Here is a 15,910-nt window from a genome sequence, read left to right as displayed (position 1 = left end):
TCTTGAAATCCAAAAGGAAAAAATATTCTGTTTATTTCCTTTGGTGCTGTTATTGACTGTAGAACATTACAGTATCTGATTTGTCATATGCAGAGTTCATTCTTTTTGAATATATTTCACATAGGATGTAGATTTCTTATCACATAGGATGTAGATTTCACATAGGATGTAGATTTTTTATTACTTTGGAAAAAGTAGCCACAGTGTACATTTTAAAATAATACCACATTCTTGGTCAGCTCATACCTTTCAAATATAATATAAAGATGATATTAATATATAAATAAGAATAGAAAAGAATTTCTTTGCCCTACATATTTCTCAGTTTGTTATATAATGCTAGGAAATAACTCTCTGATACATAACACACTTGGCAAATTTTACTGTTTTATGTTTTAAAAGAAAAAGTCAAATTTAGATAGTGAATTTTCTGAAATGCATCTTACAAGCTCTGATTTGCAAATTACCAAATTGATCTTATCTTCTGGAGTAAATGATGACCCAAATTAGTCTACATTTTGAGTGTTTTTGTTATTTGACTAAAATCGTCATCGTTAAGATAATTAATGGCAGAAGGCAGTGAATTACATGATTTTCTCATTTGAATTCTGGTCATACCAAAATGTTTCCTTTTTGACTTCCTGTCATCATGAAATATTCTCTCTTAAATCAATATATTGTGGATTACAACTTGTGTTTGTAAGATTTATTTACCTCTTTTAGTTGTGATAGGAGAATTTACCACCTTATTTTGATCCTGTTAGTTTAAACTCATTAGCAAGGAGGTTAACAGTTTTAATAGTCAGCATGTTGTAAATCTTCCAGAAGATTTTGATAAATCATTTCACTAGAAGCCTATTGCTCAATTTATTGCCACTTTAAAGTTGCCAAAAATAACCATCTCATCTTCGTATTTTAATGTAAGGTATTGTCAGTGTTTGAAATGTGTCAAGAATTGTTTTTGATAGTTCTAGTGAACAAATTAACTGATTTTAATTTGTTTATAAATCATACTATTTCATTAGTTATTGCTGTGAACCATATTATAATCAACTTTAGTATCAATAAATATTTTTGAGATGATGTAATGCCAATAAATCCATAAATTAAAAAATTAAAGCATTGAAATATCTACTATGTAAGCATTCAATTTTATATAATGATTATCTGGGTCAGTGTACCCAAAATTGTGTGCTAGCCAAACTACAGTTAAATCATCATGATAATTCCAAGGCTTAAAACGATGGACTATGTCTGTTAAAAATGAGTAGCTTAAAATTCATTAAATTACTTTGTTATGTTTTTTACTTATTATACCGTGAACATTTCACATGTTCTTTTTTATAAAAGCCTTGGAAGCCAAATTTTAATTGCTCTATGGTATCATTTTGTATACTGTAATTTATTGAGTAATTTCCCTTTTGTTGGATATACAGTTAGTAGCACATTATAGTTACTGGATTTTTAGATCTTAGTTTACTGATTCAAACGGTATGAATTTTTAATATATGTATTATATATATTTTATATATGTGTAAATGCATATACACAAGGTGTATAAATATATATTTGTTATATAGTAGCAATATATATGCTTAGTTTACTCCTTGTTTTCCAAATATTCAACATTATTAATTTGCAAATATAATAGGCAATAGTAGTGTCTTGTCATTTTTTATATTGAATTTCTTTTACTTCCAATAAAGTTAAATTTCTTTCCATAGATCTATTTATTTTGTAAGTTGTTCTCGCTCTTCTTTCAATTTTTTACTAGGGTTGGGATTCTTTCAAATTTGTAGGAACCCTTAATATCTTGAAGATACTATTCTTTACCTAAGTTTACCACAGATATTTTACCAATGTGACATTTGTGCAAATACTCTAAAGTTTTATATAGCCAGATCAATTTGTCCTCTTTCGTAATAAAAAAAAATCTTTAAGAAAAGATTTAGATTTCTTTAATTTTTTTTTTATTTCCCAAGATAGGTTGAATATTTACCTGGATTTTATTCTATTTTATATTTACAGTTTTGTCTTTTTAAAAATTTGTCTTCTAAATCTATAATTAATATTAGCATTTATTATAAGGTTAGGCTCTAATTATGTTTTACCCTCAGAAGTCTATTTTTCTTTTTCTTTTTTGTGAGACAGGGTCTCACTCTGTCGCTCAGGCCGGAGTGCAGCAGTGCGATCTCAGCTCACTGCAATCTTGGCCTTTCAGGTTCAAGCGATTCTCCTGCCTCAACTTCCCAAGTAGCTGGGATTATAGGCGTGCCCCACCACGCCCACCTAATGTTTGTATTTTTAGTAGAGAAGGGGTTTCACCATGTTGGCCAGGCTGGTCATGAACTCCTTTTTTTCATTAGTTGAATAATTCATCAAATACAAAATATTTTTGATATTTTCTTATTTATATTTTGTTGGTACACATACATATATTTATTCCAAATTATTTCATTCATTTGCATTTTTAATTCTAAACCATTATCCCCAAATTTGGTTAAGTTTTACAATATATTTTAATAACCAGAAAGGTATTTTCATCACTTGTAACATTTTCTAATGGATTATTTTCTTTTGAGACGGAGTCTCACTTTGTCTCCCAGGCTGGAGTGCAGTGGCGCGATCTTGGCTCTCTGCAATCTCTGCCTCCCAGGTTCAAGCAATTCCCCCACCTCAACCTCCCAAGTAGCTGGGGCTACAGGTGCACACCACCACGCCTGGCTAATTTTTGTACTTTTAGTATAGACAGGGTTGATCTGTCTGGTCTCAAACTCCTCACCACAGGAAATCCGCCCACCTTGGCTTCCCAAAATACTAGGATTACAGGTATAAGCCACTGCACCCGGGCCTCTAATGGATTTTTTTTTTATTGTATATACTTGAGGTGTACAACATGATGTTTCGATGTATATTTACAATGTAAAGTAATTACTAAGGTCAAGTAAATTAACATCCATCGTCTCTCATAGTTTTAACTTTATTTGTGTTTGGTGAAATCACCTAAAATCTACCATCTTAGCAAACTTCAGCACGCTCTATAACATCATGAGCTATAGTTCTCATGTTCTCCATTGTATCGCTACACTTATCCATCTGACATAACTGATTATATATGTTTATACTCTCCAATGAAATTTATGTTCTTTAAAAATTAAAAATACTATTAGCTTTTGATTGAAATCTAGTTAAACCCGAAATCTATTTAAATTTGTTTGAGTAGAATTGAGCACTCAATCGTTTATAGAATTAAGTCTTCTTTAGCAATAGCACTGTATGTCCATCAGTAAATTTTCACCATTTTCTGTATATGGTTATCACACATTTCTTGATAATGTTCAAAGGCATATTATTTTTGTTGCCATTGTGAACAGTTGTTTGTTGTTAAGTCTACTTAGGAGTCATTGCTGTTATATAGAAAAGCTAATAACGTACATAAATTCATTTATAGTCCGTCTTGTTGGTGTGCTAGCTTATTAGTTGTAAATACTTCTTCAGCTGGTAGTGATGACTAATGAGATTACTGACAGATGAATGGAGTTTCATTTCTCTGAGTCAATATCTTTTATTTCCTTAATATTCTTAACGTTAAGTGTTATTTTCAATAGGTAAATATTCTTCTTTGTAAGCAAGGTAGCTCAGGGCTATTACCACCATAGGAATAACGTGATAATATTTTATAGGTTATTATTAAAAATCTACGTTTTGTGACTATGTGGGCATATTTCATATTAAATATTTAATAATTTTACTCTTTAGAACTCTCAAGATTTTTATAGTTTTGAAGGAGGATTAAAAGTTATTGAACTAATTTGGCCTTCTGGTTCTTACCATTTGCGGCAGTAGATTTAACTACAGTAGTCATTTACCCAGAATATTTTCTTAAGAAGCCAAAGGCTTAATAATATGCAAATAAAGCTTTACATGGTGTGATATCTATCTAGGATGTTCCTGACAGAGGTATACGGTAGCTTCTTTTATCACACAGTGATATTAAAATACTCTCAAAATGATTAGAAGTTGAAATATTAGCTATCAAACCAGGAGTTTGTTACTAATTTAGGTATGTTAATTTATTCATGATAGCTATTTAATATATTACTAATAAAGATTGGAACAACCTGATTATTCTTTAAAATAAAGAAGAAAAATGTTTGTCAGGTAAAATAATCATTTAACTTATTATAATTTTCATCTTTACAGCTCATGGGGCATTCAGAATGGGACCACAAACGAGGGCCAAGAGGATCACAGGTAAGTTTCTTTTCCTTTTCTTTTTCATGTTTCGTCTCTTAACGCTTTCAGCCATGAGTTTTCTAAAACTCAAGAGATAATGAAAAGTAGAGAGAGGAAGAGGCAAAATAACCGTGCCATTTGTTTTTATTTAAGTTAACTATAATTAAAGTCTGGATTTCAAACCCCAAAGGCAGATGCCAGGATATTCCTCCTAAGAGCTTTCTGGTATCCCAGATTGGTTGTGTTTATATGAATATAGATTTTATATTCATCTTGTCTCTGCAGAATACATTCTGATCAGCAACCCACTCTCTTTATTCATTTCCTTTGACAATTTTTCCGTGTATTTTCTTTTTTCTTCAACTTCCTGTTTTTGGTTAAATATTTTGAAATAAAATCAGACTAAACTCTGAACTAATTACAAGATTTTGTCTCTAAATTAACTCTCTTCATCTGAGGGAAACAGAAAGATGAAAGGACCTATTATTTTTGAAAAGAAACAAATTCTAAATCTTTCTATATTACCAGAGTGTTTTCATTGTCTTGCTTTATGTCTTAGGCAAAGAGAAAAGCTTCCATGACGCATTTATGCTTTTTAATGACCTAATTAGACAATGTGGATTTGTTTTGCTTCCATAATTACTTTCCCTGACAGAATAAAGGCTGAGCTTTACACTAAGAAAACTGTTTCTCCTCCTAGAGCACTTTGTGAAGAAATACAAAAATAATTCCTCTCATGGCAGCCTATGGTTACCTGACTGTAAACATGCAAAATAAAAATTAAGTGGGTGGAAATTTTTGCTTCCGTTGCACACATTTTGTATTTGCTACTAAAAAATATATAATTTACAAAAGGCAGTTGAATGTGCAATACTGTAAATGAAAGTTCATTGGAAAGTGGGGGCTTCTCCCAAGTGTTTTACAAAGCTGATGTGTTCTTGTGTTGTCATTAAATTTGTATGAATAACTCGATTTAATTTAGGTCACTAGGAAAACAAAACCAGGTCAATCAATTGTTTTAGTTCACATTTTAATGACTGATTTTATTTCTGTCCAGTATCAATTTGATTAGTAAATAATGTAAACCAATTAAATTAGGATCATCTAAAAGATTTTATGCCTTACTTTATTTCCCTCACTCTCACCTCCCCTTCATTTTCTCTGAAAACTCTCCCTCTGAACACATCTATAAAATTTTAAATCAAACTTTGCTGCAAGGTCAGTAATGAAGGGATTAAATTAACATAGAGTAAATTCTTCATGATTCTAAACCAGTAAAAATGTAAAGATGAATGCAAGTAAGAAGGTCCATGGTTTCTGATAATTGCCACCAAAACATTTTGATATTCAAAACATGCCAAGCAAGTTGCTGAGGACATGTGTCTTCAAAGCAAGGTAGTGTTATATAGAGAAAATTATTGTTTAAGATATACATCATTTACTCTCTATTTTGCTTACTTTGGTATAATTTATCTTCAGGTTTAGATTGGTCACTGTGTCAATATAAATTGACAAAAAAAACTTCACAATTGTACAGTATGGTTTTTGTTAACTTTCAGCATAAAAAGAACAAAATTTTTAAAATTCCAAATATTGCATATAGCTAGAAAATGTGAGAATTCCACATATAAACAAAAGCTATTTTCATAAATAAAATTTGATTATATTTGAAAGCCTGAGGTGATTCTAAAAAGCAAAAGCATTAAAATAGTCTTGCATGAATTACCATTATCAACATCAAGTCTTTTTTGGATCTCTTAACCAGCAAAATAGCTATTCTAAATATAGTATACCTTTGTCCCATTTTGATTCCTCAACTCAGATGAAAGCTGTCAAAGTAAAAAACAAACACAACACACCAAAAGATAAGAACAATAAGAACCATAGCAAAAAACGTTAAAAGGAAAGAGAATTTCCAAAGAATTTGGAAATTTCAGGTAGATAAATTAAGCCTTAAGTAATAACCTCTTATCTGATTTCAATTCCCTACTGACAAAATAATAATAATAATAATAACAATAATATTTTCATGTTTTGGATAATTGATCCCTTCTTTTATTGCTATTGTCTCCTTGGTCAATATGTCTAAAGCCTTCCAGCTTTTCAAGGGGAACTTCAGACAAGTTGCACTTGAACACAGACCTCTTAATAGTTTACTCCAAAGCCTTGCTCAAGTTCCATCTTAGTTAATTTAGAACTGGTTTCTAAGCACTTGCTATGTTTACAGCACTGTGGTGGGTCTTACTGAAGAAAACTTAAAAGACAAGTATACTGCTTTCCAAGAGCTCACAAATTATGGTTGGAAATAGAGCAATATTTGTATATATAATTCACATATAAGGCAATCTGGTAGATGCAACATTACATACAGTATGTGGTACATGATGACACATCTGTGAATGACAGTATATATGATGGTGGTCACATAAAATTATAATACCATGCTTTTAGTATGCCTTTTCTATGTTTAGATACACAAATACCATTTGTTACAACTGCCTACATTTTTCATTACGGTAACATGCTGCACAGATTTGTAGCCTAGGAGCAATAGGCTATAGCATATAGCCTAGGTGTATAATAGGCTATACCATCTGGTTTGTGTAAGTATACTCTATGATGTTCCCACAACAAAATCCCCATCATTTAGTGACATATATACAAAGTGTAATAAGATTATATATATTCACTGGGAGGCCGAGGCAGGCAGATCACCAGAGGTCAGGAGTTCGAGACCAGCCTGTCCAACATGGTGAAACCCCGTCTCCACTAAAGATACAATTAATAATAATAATAATATAATAATAATAATAATAATTAGCCAGGCATGATGGTGGGTGTCTGTAATCCCAGAGACTCAGGAGGTTGAGACAGGAGAATCTCTTGAACCCTGGAGGCGGAGGTTGCAGTGAGCCAAGATCGTGCCACTGCACTCCAGCCTGGGCAACAGAACGAGACTCCATATCAAAAAAAAAAGACTGCATATATACATAGTGAGATAGGATTTAGGTGGAAGAGTGTTTCTTACTCCCTGGTAGACTAGGAAATACCTCTGAGAAGTGATGATATCTGAGGTGTGGCTTTAAGGATGGGTAAGCTTTCAAAAGTACAGAGGAAAAGGTGGATGAGAAAGCTTTGGCAAAAGTCTGAACTGAGAAGAGTGTGGGACACATTTGAATATATGTGAATGTTTTTATAACTTCCGTATAAATACTTTTGGATGGTAACTCTTACAGCAATTAGTGTGAAGGGACAATCTGGAGAATGCTATACTTTATTGTCTAGATAGGCAGAGGAAGTTAAGAGGGTCAAGAGTTTGAAACTGAGTACTATAAGAATTAGGACCATTAACACAGAACAGTTTAGATGAAAGATGATGAGTTCAGGGTTGGCAATGTTAAGTGACAAGTGAAGGTGACAATTCCAAAACGAAGTTTCAGGCACATACTCGAGGCCTGATTAGAACAAAGGGTGTCAGTTTGGGAATGCTAATCATACAGGAGATAATTGAGTTCCACCAGTAGATAGGCTCCCAGAAATACATTAAAAGAAAAAACAAAAAATGTCTGATTTTTGGAAAATAGGAACAAGCTGAGGAGGGAGTTAACATGAGTGTGCATGGTCTTACTAAAGGCCAGGTGGAGGAGAAATGGTTCAGAACCAAAAGTAGTTACACCAAGGAGAGGAATGAAATCACAGACCAAGGTTTAAGAAAAATAAAAATGTAGCAGATGTCTTTGGGTTTAGTGATTAGGAGGACATTAGTGAACTTTCAAAAAACAGTTTTGAGAAAGCAGTGGTGGAAAGAAGAATACAGAAGAGAATAGTGTAAGATACCAGAAGAGTCTCTTGGAAGTGCTTTGTTTTAAAAGAAATTTGGGATTGCAGAAAGAGGTGGCAGCAAGAGTGATTTATTTATTTATTTACTTATTTATTTATTTTTAATGCTAAGGTAGATGTGTGTCTTAATTACTGGCAGATGAAAAGAATTAGTGTGGAAAAGAAAACACTGAAAATTCTCAATAGTGAGCTGATTCAGGACTGAGGAAATGGTGCAGTTCAGAGAAGGGAATGTGCTTTCTTCCAGAGTGGTCCTTTTGGCACTTCTTTATGTGTTTTCCTCACAGGAAACCCACCCCCACCCCTACCCCATACCAGCCATTTACACTATATCAGACAAACTGGCCCTGTTTGCAAATGAAATACTGGATAAATCCACCAAGAAGTACAGATGGGGAAGCTTTGAAAAGAAAGTAGAGGCCAGGGGCAGTGGCTCACGCTTGTAATCCCAGCACTTTGAGAGGCCGAGGCAGGTGGCACCTGAGGTCAGGAGTTTGAGACCATCCTGACCAACGTGTTGAAACCCCACTTCTACTAAAGATACAAAAATTAGCCAGGCGTGATGGCATGCGACTGTAGTCTCAGCTACTAGCGAGACTGAGACAGGAGAATAGCTTGAGCCCGGGAGGCAGAGGCTGCAGTGAGCCAAGACTGTGCCGCTGCACTCCAGCCTGGGAGAAAGAGCAAGACTCTGCTAAAAAAAAAAAAAAAAAAAAAAAAAAAAAAAAAAATTCTAATACAATGAGAGAGAGAAAAGAAAAAATAAGGACAGATATTATAACATTAAAAGATACTATGAACCGATTGACCAATTTTCTTGGTAGGATTGAGGATATAATAGTGAAAAATCTTGAATGCTAGAAAACATATGGAATAAATATTGTTTTAGATATCTAAAAAAGGGAACTTGCTTGATTCCTGCCCAGTACAAAGCAGAGAGCTGTGTCAGATGTCAGTGTGCTAGCCTGCAAGATGAATTTTAACATATTTTACTTTGATTTGCAAAACATAGATATATGTCAGGTACTGTTTTTTAGCCTTTTGAGGAATCAGAAATAGACAAAACATTGGCATCTAGCAGCATCTAATTTTTTATTTTAAAGTCAGCCTTAATCATTGCTAGGATAGAGTTAAGCTTCCCCTGGCTTCTCTCTGGATACTTAATAAATAAGGGATTTTCTCAAATTTCCCTTTGTATTTCAAAATTGTATCATATATGCATTATCACAGAATTTAAGATGCACCGTTCATATCAAATACTTGTCATATAGAAAAATACTTATCTTTCTTCTAGTAAATTCCAACCCTTAATTGCATATGACTTTTTAGACGCAGCAAGAATGTCATTCAAGCTGACTTATATTACTTTATTCTCAATAATTCTCTTTCATAATTTGTCAGCTCACTCATGGCTTTCTGGCTGATCTTTCTTCTTTTTTTTTTTAAAAAGTATATAACTCTCAAATAGTGGATCACCCAAATGTAGGAAAGATGCTAAATGATAAATAAACTTCCAGCAGCATGCAGAACTCCTTTGTCTGGCAGTGTTCCCAGTAATACCAAATGAAGTCAGGGGATGAAATTCTCAGAAGGCAATTACTTGTTGTTTTTTCTTCATTTTTATTTTTTATTCTTGAAGGAAAGTTTTCCAGTGGGAAGTAAAGAGAGGCAACAGAAAATATGCTTTTTTTTTTTTTTTTGAGACAGAGTCTGGCTCCGTGCCCAGGCTGGAGTGCAGTGGTGCGATCTCAGCTCACCGCAACCTCTGCCTCCCTGGTTGAGTGATTCTCCTGCCTCAGCCTCCCAAGGAGCTGGGACTACAGGCACGCACCACCATGCCCAGCTAATTTTTGTATTTTTAGTAGAGACAGGGTTTCACCATTTTGGCCAGCATGGTTTCAATCTCTTGACCTCGTGATCCGCCCGCCTCGGCCTCCCAAAGTGCTGGGATTACAGGCATGAGCCACCGTGCCCAGCTGCTTTTTTTTTTTTTTAATAAAACTTAAAAACAGTAGGAGGGCATTCCAAGGGGCCAATAATTTACTTATCACTTAGTGGAGGCTCCTTGTGGAAAAGATTAATTTGTGAATTTGTAAACATCCTAACAATTTTAATATTCTTGGAACCCTCAGGCCTTTATTTACCAATAGCGAAAAACTAGCAAGTTTTTAGTTATTTAGTATATTATTGGTATTTGACTACCAGCCAGACTGTATTAGCTGGACTTAAAAGTACTTACAAGAAACAAATTTTTGTGTTGTCCATCTGGTTTTCAAATGATTGAAGTCTTTCCTTAGATAATAAAATTCTGGTTTGTATGATTCTAAATGATTCAAGTATTATATGTAAAATACTGGAAGATAGCTTAGTATTCCGATGGAAAAAAAGTGATTAAATGCACTAGACTATCAGTATGCTTACAAATGACCCATGGCCTATTTTGGAGCATGTCCTTAGTGGTTTAACAAGTCCTGGAGGCAACACATTGTAAAAATTCTAGACTAAAAGCAACTACCTAGATCAGTTAGCCTGTATAGCATAATGTTAAGTCTCCAGGATGAATTTTGATGAGGAGTCATTGTGCTTTACTTTTTTGTCTGTAATTTCAAGGGAATGGATCTGATAGTGATAGCTACTGAAGTTGAATAACCTAATCGTTTGCCTACTAATGGCCTGATTCAGTGACAGGTCACTTCTTTTCTAGGTTAAATCATTTGTTTTTGATAAGAGAATGTGGAGAGTAATTTAAATGCCTTTTCAGATTTATCTGGAGTAATGCCATATATATATTTATTGAAGTTAATTCCTTTTAATACATTTTAGAAAGATGACCAGCCATATTTCCCAGGAATTTGTTCCAAGGGATTAATGTGAACAGATTGGGAGCTCATTATTACATCTCCCAAATGTCCGACATGTTACCAGGGAATAATTTATGCCCTGGAGCTAGCTGCCAGGGCCACTTTTTCTACAAGCATAGTATCTTTCACTTGCATTTCTTCCTCCTTTTTCATTTTTCCATATATCAACCTAACAACTATTAATATTCGTTCAGAAATTTTTCCAATAATTGTTTAATTTTTGGCAACTCTCCAAAGACAGTTTGGTTTTGGGGTTTTTTGTTTGCTTGTTGTTTTGAGAAATTTGTTTAAATTTTGCTTATACTAACAGGGACCACACAAAACATATTTGCCTAGGGCCTCACTTACTGTAGGGATGGCCTTGTCATTGCATGTAATAGTGACAGGAAGGGACCTAAATGTCATATCTATCTTCTCCATTAGATCTTCCTCTAAATATTTAAAATTTTATCCTTTAGTCAGTTCTGCACTGTTGGACAATTGTTTTTTACTCTCTTTGAAATTGCTTTTATTTAGTTACTGTTTAGTATTATGTCTTTAATTTGCATTGACAAACTACAAGACACAGTTTTTAGCAAATCTATCATAGTAGGGATATTGCTGACAATGTTCACAGCACACACAGTGTCAAGAGGATGGGGAGACATTTCTCTTTGTCCTCAGGGAAGGGAAAACAGTGTTTCTCTTTAACAACTGAACCCACTAGTATATTACTTCTGTAGCATCCCTGGTCTCTACCTAGTAGAGACCCCCAGTCCCCAAGTTGTGATAAGAAAAATGTCTCTAGACACTGTCAAATGTTCCCTGGGAAGCAAATTTGCTTCTAGATGAAAACCACTGAAATTACAGCATAATCTCATTGCCAGGTGTATGGAAGATAGTAAATAAATATTTAGTGATTAATCTTGACACTTTATGTAGGAAAATGAGAACATGCTTCTTCAAGCATTTATGCTTTCAGGTTTTCAGGTTTCATCTTTAAGTCTATCAAATAGAAATTTTAAAGAACATATTCATTTCATTGTGAAGTAGTTTTCTCACAGTGGAATTATGTCCAAGAAGTCTAATGGCTGGGCTGGGGGGAATGTACTCTTCCCACACTTATGCATTCAAGTGACTCGCAGGAGGAAAGAGTTTGGCTCTGTCCTCACAGTAGTTTCATGGAGCTTGTGTTTCAGGGAAACTGATGGATGACCTTGAGTAAGTGACTCTTTATTACAGGCCCTGGTCTCTTAAAAGAACATTGATGAACGGGAATCAAATCCACAGAAATAAAAGGGAAAATTGCCACTGGCATTTATGCTTTTATTGTTTTCCTCATGTTTATAGATTAGTAGACATGTTGTTTAATACTTATTGAATGACCCTCTTATGTTGGGGCCTGTGGACATCATTCCCGTGACATGGGCACTACCTTGTGTTTGTTTAGCCAAATCACAACCTGTGGTACTTTATTTGAAACGAAACAAAGCAATCAAATAAACAGCCACTGATAATAGATGTTTCTCTGCAGGGACTGCGAATAGTTTAAGCAACAGTCAATTTTACTAAGTGTTCAAAAGCATATTTTGAGAGAAATAAAAACAAAAATATACCTATCACTTTAAGCCACAGTTTCTGACCAATGTTGCAGTTGTGACTTTCATTATATTCTTTCGCCCAGATATCTAATTGTAAACATTAAGAAAATTAATGCAAGAATTTTGCATGTACATTCTTGTAAAGTAAATATACACATTTTGAAAAATGTCCAGCTCTCAAGTTTTGCCTTCCACTTGAGAGAATAACAGAAGAAAAATATGCTAACTTGATAACAGTTAATTTTATCTTTGAATTGCAATATCTGACAAAGGGAAATAATTTTTATCTCACGCTGGGTGATTTTATGCCACCTGTAGGATTGAGTAAGATCTCGTTTTTTATTAATCCTGACAACATACCCTAAAAGGGAAGTTTTGTGGGTGGGTTTTTGATTTTTACTCCACTTATAGATAAAACTGATAAAAAAAGACTGTGCCAAAAATAATCAGCTTCTCATAGAAGATTAAAATCTAAGACTAGGATGTATTAACTAGAACAAATAATCAGATATAGAGGTAGGTAAAGGTGATATAGGGTGGAGGAGGTTATATGGAGTAGTAAGGACAGTTAACTGGAGAGGGTGAATTGAGGCAAAGAAAATGGGAAATGTTGATCTTTTAAGATGAATATTAACATCCATTTTCATATACTAACAAAAAAACACGGGATACGGGCTTTTAGTACATTCTTGGTACAATTTTTTTTATTTGGAGAAATCGAATGTTTTAATTTCTTATTAACATATCCAGGCGATATGTATAAATATGTATTTCTAATAACATTAATATCTTATTTATGGTACAGGAATTTTTCTTTACAGCCATTCTAGGGAACAAACTAAAATATTGTTTAATAGCATTCCTCACAAGATTTTATATTCTCATCAAAGGTACTGATTTTCTTAAGTTTTACCTTGGGAGAACAAAGATGGCTTAGCGGTTATGTTGTCAACATTAAGCGATTGTCGCATTTTATGTAAAATTCAGCCATCGTGTAAACATCAATAAACCCAAAGTTACCAGGGCTGATAACTATAAAGAAAAAGCCTGGAATAATATTAGCGATATTAATGAACTAAAATTATCTTAAAAGTCACAAAAATGAAACTTCTTGTCAGATTTGATTTTCTAGATCACAGAACTTCGTTATTGTTTTTTGGTGTTCTTTTTCCCCCTTTTTGGTGGTGATGCATCGTGTAATAAGCAATTCTTGGAAAACTCTAAAGTGTTACAAGTTAAAGCTTATTCTTATTGGAAATCTGCAGGTTATCAAACTTGCATCAGAATAGTTTGCTTGTTGAGTTCTGTGGTGTTGTGTTTAAATACTTCTGGGTGACAGTTTCCACTTGGATCTCTACAACTATTTCCATTTTAGAATTTTGTAATCATATTCTTTGTTTTCAAATCATTTTAACCCTGAATTTAGAGAAAGTTGTTTACATAGTATCAGCGATACACACTTAAAAGAGTATTTTTTTTTTAAGTTTGGGAGAAAAAACCTCTCAGAAAATTGTGGGTGAGACAAACAGATGGAGTAGAAATCGCAAAAATAAACTACATCATGATCAGTCAGGAAGATGAAGTGCGAACAGATATAAAAGCTCTAGTTCTCAGAGGATTGGGAGCGGAGGAGTGGAAAGAAGTTATCTATCAAAGATGATGATTGGAAAATATAGAAAAGACCATCCCATGAAGCAAAAAGAACATGGCCATTCAAGCCATATTGAAGTTAGAAACATGCAGTGATTTTTTTTTTTTTTTTGATACTGGGAATGAATGATGATTTGGGGGACTGACAGGTCTTAACTCCACTTTTACCGCTCATTGTCCCTATTCAGGTTTACAGTGACTTAGTGCCATAACTTTGGTGACATTTCTCTTCTGTCGCCTCAAAAATATGGTAGTATATGCATGATTATTGCATTTTCAGGCCTTTGCATGAGTTTTTAAAGAGTATTCCAATTAACTATAAGTTTATGAAATGTAATCCTAGGACAATTTAGTTTCCTTTTTCGTGGAGAAATACAGCATGATTTTGAACAAGTTTTGCTAAATAGTAAATTTGCAGCAGCCAGTTTTGTTTTATACTGATTATGGCAATCCTGTGTATAGTGAATTTTTAATTAATATTCCTAAAATAAATGAAAACATTATAATTTATGAACTTAGAGTTTCATTTATTCAAGTAAGCTTTGCTGAACCAGTGTGTCGTGAGGAAATCTGTTAATCCATAATAAAATATAGCAGCCCTTGAGGAATTAGTGAAATTATATCTAAAGCATGAATAATAAGGCCAAGAAGTCTTTTGTTTTATTTATGCTATTCCCCTGTTTTCAGGCTTTTCTGTTTCTAAAGCGTACAGCTAAGTTGAGATTCCTTTATTTTAATATCCATGATACCTTATTGTAGGACAGCATATTATTACTTTGACTGTAAACTGAAATTACTGGATGAGGAATAATTTGTCATGTTGTCATTACTTAAGGAGAAGATAGTATTTAAATATTGACTTTTTCATACAGGAACATGTGTTCTCATTCTCTAGCATATGACTACTCCCCCCCCACTTCCTCCCTTTTTTCTTTTCTTTTTTTCTCGTATCACATGGAACTTTTGAGCTCAGGAGTGATTCTGTCTCAGGCAGCTTAGGGATCTTAAATTTACATAAGGACTTTAATAGAAGCTTATGACACATGATATGACCAGGCTTTTCACTATTTTTTGCCATTTGTTTGGCTTAAAATCAATGGAACAAACTGAACTTGGCATTACTATTTCTGTTCAAAAAGAAGAAAAATATATAATTTTACTGTTTTTTATGTTTTGGTCTTGGCACTGTGGCTTTTGTTTATGGAAAAAGACAGGAGAGGAAAAAAGCATTATTTTAACTTCACATGATAAATAATTATACCAAACTGAGATTTCCTTAAAAAGTATTTGTTCGTTTTTCTTAGTACAATGAGTATTGCTAGTAATTCAGTGCAAGTTTGAAATGATATACTGGTACTGTCTTCTTTAAATAGCATTATAGGTTTAAATGCATCACTAACATCATAACTTTATAGAGATACTGCATTAGAATTCATCTAGTTTCTGTACTTATTCATGAATAAGAGATGCTTATGTGGATGTTACTTCTTCTTGACAAATTCTATTAGCATAAAAGAAAAGCATTAATATTTACTTTTAATAAAAGTCATAACATTTAGCGTTAAGTTCCTTTATAAGTGCTTTACGGACATTATTAACTAATTTAAAACATCAACTATTTTTATCTAGAATGAACTTCTGCCAATATTAATTAGGAAAAATAGGGATATAAATAACGTCTATGGCTTCCAAATGTTTAAAAGACATTCTATGTTCGTCATTTTATGCACTGGTGGTCGTGGA

At 33.4% G+C, this 15,910-nt stretch overlaps 1 protein-coding gene across 1 annotated transcript in view; it reads left to right on the top strand.

Moving 5' to 3' along the window:
* Positions 1-15,910, top strand: part of PDE3A (phosphodiesterase 3A) — a 297,027-nt gene that overhangs the window by 181,086 nt on the left and 100,031 nt on the right. Inside the window, exon 2 of the mRNA XM_030804437.1 lies at positions 4,204-4,254. Coding sequence (XP_030660297.1) covers positions 4,204-4,254 — 51 coding nt within the window. The remainder of the gene's footprint in view (positions 1-4,203; positions 4,255-15,910) is intronic.

Source organism: Nomascus leucogenys, chromosome 23 (assembly GCF_006542625.1).
Source record: "Nomascus leucogenys isolate Asia chromosome 23, Asia_NLE_v1, whole genome shotgun sequence".
In the NCBI taxonomy this organism is placed as follows: domain Eukaryota; kingdom Metazoa; phylum Chordata; class Mammalia; order Primates; family Hylobatidae; genus Nomascus; species Nomascus leucogenys.
Note: the sequence above shows the minus strand (reverse complement) of the source record. Positions and strands in the feature narration are given on the sequence as shown.